We start from the raw sequence: 5,646 nt of genomic DNA, 5'->3' as shown, positions 1-5,646 counted from the left end.
CATCTTAACATACCTGTTTTTGCTTCCGGTTGTCGGTGAACTAACCCCATGAATTCGATTATACCTCGTTGGTATTCTTCCGTAAGCAATCTCGTGTTTGGATCCAAATGAGGTCGAACGATCCAAGAACGAAAATAATTTGAAGAAGACATATTTTTTATGAATCAAATCCGTGTGTAAATAGAGTAAGAGGGAGGATGAAGATATGGAGTGAATGAAGAGGAAGAGGAGTGCTTGTATTTATAGTTTAAATCCTGTCGACAGACCGAGGAAATTCCGACGAAATTCCGACGGAAAAGGCTAGTTCGTCGGAATTTCCTCGGAATTTTGTAAAATCTCCCAACGGCTCTCCAACGGCTATAATATTTCCTCGGAATTCATCGGTTTTTTCCGAGGAACACATTTTTCCTCGGAATATTCCGACGGATTGATATTCCCTCGGAATTCCGTCGGTATATTCCGAGGATTTCATTTTCCGTCGGAATGTCCGTCAGAATACCGCTGTTTTCTTGTAGTGACACCAACAAACAGACTGGGGAAATTCAGGATTTGCTTATAAAGGATGTATGCGATCTTGTCCAGACCAGAGCAGATGACATCATCTCAACCCAAGTTTCTCAATCTGAAGATGGATCTTTTGCTTTCTCCAACACCTTAACTTTGGAGCAAATAAACAACCTTGTTCTTGAGGTATGTTTTCTAAGTATTTTCTCATGTTACACATAATATCTAAGTTATTATAACTTATTTAGTTTTCATGCAGGCTGTTCCAAAGAAGAAAGGTCGATACGTTGGGATAGGTCGTTCAATCAATGATGGATTATCTTCTTCGGTTCATTCTCTTTATCCCGTTGACGACCTCATGGAACAGATCAAGAACAAAGACGAGGAGATTGCGTTCTTGAAAACCGACAATGCTGAGATCCGGGCTGAGCTGCAAGTAACCAAGAGTCTCACCGAAACAATTATGGATAAACAAAGAATCGTTTTGGAGAAGATTTTTAGTTTTTATTTTATTTTCAAACTTGTAATGTAAATATTAACTACTTTTAAAATTATGTTTAATATTATTAGTTTTAAAAATAATAATTTGAATACTAATTGTTTTAAATAATTAGAAAAAATTGCAAAATTTATCAAAATAAAATTTTTCGGATAATCCCGACGGAAACAAGCGGTCGGGTAATTTCGCTAATTCCCGACGGGAATGTGAAATAGTTACCGACCGACAAATTCCGTCGGGAAATCTCGATCTTCACGACAGGTTCAAGTTCATTGGTCCCGACGGATTTCTTCGGTCGGGAAATTATTCCTGATTACCGACGAGCTTTTACCTACAGAATTATACGTTGATAATCCGTCGGGAAAGGTTCTGTAGGTAACCCGTCGGGATTAGTCGGCCTTACTCTACGGATTCCCGACCGAGTTTCAATTCCCGACGAGATAGGGCCGACGATACTCTTCGTCAGGAATCTGTAGGGAATGTCGATTCCCTACAGATTCCCGACGATATTTTCCCTCGGGATCCGCCTGTTTTCTTGTAGTGAGAGTCTGTCACTGTTACCGGCGGGGACGTAGAAGTTATTGTCTCACTCGAGTCACGCAGTGGAGCAGGGTGACTTGTTAGGTGTTCCGGTGAAACAAGCAAGTCATCGACTGGGATATCAGTTTGTAGAGTTGGTGGCGTGACATAAACAGATTTCTCAATCCCCGGAAACTTATCCTCAAAGAAGACCACATCACGGCTCGTAAAGAATTCATTGGACTCAAGATCGTATACACGCCAAGCGTTCTTACCGAAGGGGTATCCCATAAAGAGGCATTTGCGACTTCGAGAACCGAACTTGTCTCTGTCTCTCGGTCGCGTGTGCGCATAGCACAGACAGCCAAACACCCGTAACTGATCGTAGATAGGAGGAGTTCCATGCAGAACTTCGTACGGTGTTTTACCATCAAGTACTTGCGTAGGAGTGCAGTTAATCCTGTGGGCTGCAGCTAATATACTCTTCCCCCAGAATTCGACAGGTAACCGAGACTGGAATAAGCAGGCACGAGCCACATTGAGGATATGGCGATGTTTTCGTTCAACTTTGCTGTTTTGCTGAGGTGTATAAGTGCATGATGTCTGGTGGATGATACTGTGTTCACGAAAGTAGGGTGCCAAGATCATGAACTCAGTCCCATTATCTGTCCGAATTGTTTTCACTTGCTTCCCAAACTGCCTATCAGCCATTGCACAAAAATTGCGTAAGAGGGAAGACACTTCAGACTTTTCAGCATAAGGTATGCCCTAACTGCTCGCGAGTGATCATCAACAATTGTTAAAAAATACACTGCCCCACACGAGGCTGGTGTGCGATAAGGTCCCCATACGTCACAATGAATCAAAGCAAAAGGTATAATGGCTTTATTAAGACTGTCTGGAAACACCTTGTGAGTCTGTTTCGCTTTAAAACAAATATCGCATTGACTAGAATCAGAAAAATCTATCTTAAAATCCTTAAACGCTGGTAAAGTAGATAAAGCCTTGTAGGATGGATGTCCAAGTCTTCGATGCCATAGAGTAGAAGTAGAATTCTGCGACTGTGAAACCCCATGAACTCTCGCGACTTTGACACCCGTAAAGTAGTAAACCCCCTCACGTTCTTCACCTGCTCCAATGAGAGTCCTCGAAAAACGGTCCTGTAGCACACACAGAGTATCAGTAAAGATTGCAATGCATCCAGTTTGTCTGAACAATTTTGAAACGGAGATAAGTGTGAAATTGAAATCTGGAACAAAAAGAACTTCATGTAGAACATAGTCCTTGCTGATACGTAACGATCCTCGTTTGGTGGCATGAGAATCACGTCCATTAGGAAACGTTACGGAAGATGCTGGGATGTCATATACGTCATGAAGTAACGTAAGGTCTCATGTCATATGATGTGATGCTCCTGTGTCAATAATAACATCAGTAAGTGTAGTTTTACCCGGCAAACGTTCCGATGAGAGATTGCTTTGTTGGTTTTGGATAGTGAGATCAGCGAAGCTATCTGGTCGGAGTTGATTGTTTGTGAGTTCTGAATGGCATTAGCATGACCTCGTCCATGGCAACGATTGTTGCTGGAGCGACCACCCCGACCTACTCGTTGTCCCGGAGAGGAGTTACTTTGCCGTTGTTGCTCAAGGAACCACTCTGGATATCCATGGACAAGGAAACATTCTGTGATATCATGTCCCGTCCTTCAACAATGAGTGCATGTGCGTGCTGGATCTCGAGAGCATGGAGGCATAACTTCGACTTTGGTAGTTTCTTGAGCAGGTGCTGTTTTGACGGAGAACCCTAATGCCTCTGATCGTTGTTCCTTGGATCGAGTGGATGTCATGTTTTGTTCTTCACGAACCACTCGAGAGTAAACGATGTTGAGATCAGGTAGTGGTTCCTCATCTGTGATACGAGATCGGATCGAAGCAAACCGCGAGTCATCGAGCCCAAAGAGAAATTTATGAACTTTAGCATCGTCTCTTTCTTTTTCTATGTCTGCAGCAGCATCACAAGTGCAGGGACGAGCTGTTTTCATGTTTTGCAGTTCTTCCCACAGCTTCCTGAGCTGCCCATAATAATCAAGGACTGATTTACCATCTTGCTTACAGTTTGTAATCTCATCCTGTAGTTGATGCAAGCGTGTACCATTCCTAACAGAGAAGCGGAAGCGTAATGTCTCCCAAAGCTTATGCGCGTCGAGACATGAGTAACAGTTGATCGTACTTTCGAGTCAATCGAAGTTCGAATCCAGCCAACAATCATGGAGTTTGTTGCAAGCCATCGAGAAAGGTCAGGTTCTGTTTCAGGTTTCACAATCGTACCGTCTATGAATCCCGTTTTCCTCTTTGCTTGTAGTGAGTTCCTAAGCTCCGTAGACCATTCTGAATAGTTTTCATGAGTGAGCAGAACCGACGTGATCAAAGCTCCAAGATTATCGGATGGGGCTAGGTAGTATGGTGATGCGTCAATGACATTAGGTGGAGTAGGATTAGTAGAGGATGAGGTAGCTGTAGAGAGATCAGCCATCTTTTATGATGATGGCGATAGTAGGATTAGGAGTAGGGTAGTTTGTAGAAGATGATCAATAGAAAAAAATAGGTCAAAGAGATCTAGGCTCTGATACCAGAAAATATGAATGTAACTGTTTATTCATCATCCCCTCAAGGGTATATATACAACAAGAGAATCATATGCTAGCTAGGAGGATTAACATAAAACCCCTAAGATATAGGAATATACAATGTTATCATTATCCCTTTAAAAACTTTGCTTTGTGTTAGATGTCAACCTTTATATTACCACACGTTTGTATTACCATAATGTTGATGCCACAACTATGCTCTGTCTTACCACATGATATTACGTGTATACGCACACCAATTAACCTAATGTGCACACTACCACAATCGAATGGTATGTCGATGTAGCACTTTAGGATCGAATCCACAGAGACCAATGATTACACTTTATTTCTATAGGATCAATATCAAGCTAAAACAATATGGGGGTTTTAAAGTTGATTTCGTAACAAGCAAGTAAGAGATTGATTTAATGTTTTTCAGATGATTAAGAATGCTAGCCAAGGGTGGTTTGATCGGGTGTTAAACAAGTATGAGCCAAACAATTATTCAAGTACAATTAAGAGTAAGTCCAGAACTCGGATCACTCAGATTGAATCAACCCACTCTCGTGGTATTGATTCCTTTGCAAGTCGGTCTTGATGCCAAAACTCTCGTTTGGATCAAGACAAGCTAGCAAGCTTTAGAGATCAAGTCCGATATGTTCACAATACACCCTAATATCTACTCTCGCTGACTAGGGATGCAATGCTTATTAATAACAGACCTAGTAACCTATTACACGGTTAATGAACATGTCAAACATAGGATATAACATTAAGCGGCCAGTTTAATGCAAGCATTAAGAATAGTTATGAATGAAGACAATCAAGGGATTCACTTATCTATGTTTAACTCACGGATCTAACACCCTAACACCCTAGACTAAGCAAGTGGATTACTCAGCCATGGACAGAGAAATCACAGAGATAACAGATGAAGCAAGCATGTCTGAATTAATAATAAAAAAGCAAAGAGGGTTTAGAAATCTTCTCCAAATGATGTAGAGATTCTTCTCTCTTAACAAGAGTACAAGTTTTCTCTCTCCAAAATCTCACTAAAAGTCACGTAGAATGTCTAGAATAATAAGAAAATATATATTGCAGGTCTCTGGCGGCTGCAGGAGAAAAAGGGGGAAGCCCTAGGTAAAATCCCGAAATATTTGGAAACTTCCTTAAAAATCTCTGCCGCTGGAGCAGGCACTCGGGTTGCTCCGTCAGCTGCTCTGCGGAAAAACTCCAAATTGCACTTTTTTCTCCTCTTTTCCTCCAACTGGTTTATCTCCCATCCAATGCAACTCCAGACATGCAATGACTCAAAAAAAAAGATAGATCCATCCATCTATCCTATCCGATTTCCATTTTGAAGGACTAAGAAGACTCGATAAAGACATGAAAACCAATTAGAAAACATAAATACAAGATACCAAAAACACCATATATCAATTCCCCCAGACTTAGATCCTTGTTTGTCCTCAAACAATGTCAAGTATCAAGAACA

At 41.3% G+C, this 5,646-nt stretch overlaps 2 protein-coding genes across 2 annotated transcripts in view; one reads left to right on the top strand and one right to left on the bottom strand.

Moving 5' to 3' along the window:
• Positions 1 to 1,036, top strand: part of LOC106323555 — a 3,112-nt gene extending 2,076 nt beyond the window's left edge. Inside the window, exons 5-6 of the mRNA XM_013761660.1 lie at positions 583 to 690; positions 764 to 1,036. Coding sequence (XP_013617114.1) covers positions 583 to 690; positions 764 to 1,036 — 381 coding nt within the window. The remainder of the gene's footprint in view (positions 1 to 582; positions 691 to 763) is intronic.
• A 429-nt stretch (positions 1,037 to 1,465) lies between these two features.
• Positions 1,466 to 4,054, bottom strand: LOC106323554. The gene is made up of 4 exons (XM_013761659.1): positions 3,635 to 4,054; positions 3,279 to 3,593; positions 2,333 to 2,682; positions 1,466 to 2,222 (listed from the first exon to the last, which is right to left on the bottom strand). Exons 1-4 carry the CDS (start codon positions 4,052 to 4,054, stop codon positions 1,466 to 1,468), a joined length of 1,842 nt encoding a protein of 613 aa, XP_013617113.1.
• Positions 4,055 to 5,646: the final 1,592 nt, after the last annotated feature.

The sequence above is a fragment of the Brassica oleracea genome, chromosome C2 (genome assembly GCF_000695525.1).
Source record: "Brassica oleracea var. oleracea cultivar TO1000 chromosome C2, BOL, whole genome shotgun sequence".
NCBI lineage: Eukaryota > Viridiplantae > Streptophyta > Magnoliopsida > Brassicales > Brassicaceae > Brassica > Brassica oleracea.
The sequence above is the reverse complement of the archived record's forward strand: the minus strand, read 5'-3'. Positions and strand labels throughout refer to the sequence as shown.

Coding starts and splice junctions, on each gene's coding strand:
- LOC106323554 (XM_013761659.1), bottom strand. CDS start 4,054: ATGGCTGATCTCTCTACAGCTACCTCATCCTCTACTAATCCTACTCCA. Junction 3,594..3,634: donor ACAGGATGAGATTACAAACT/GTAAGCAAGATG, acceptor TATTATGGGCAG/CTCAGGAAGCTGTGGGAAGA. Junction 2,223..2,332: donor CCAGCCTCGTGTGGGGCAGT/GTATTTTTTAAC, acceptor AATGGCTGATAG/GCAGTTTGGGAAGCAAGTGA.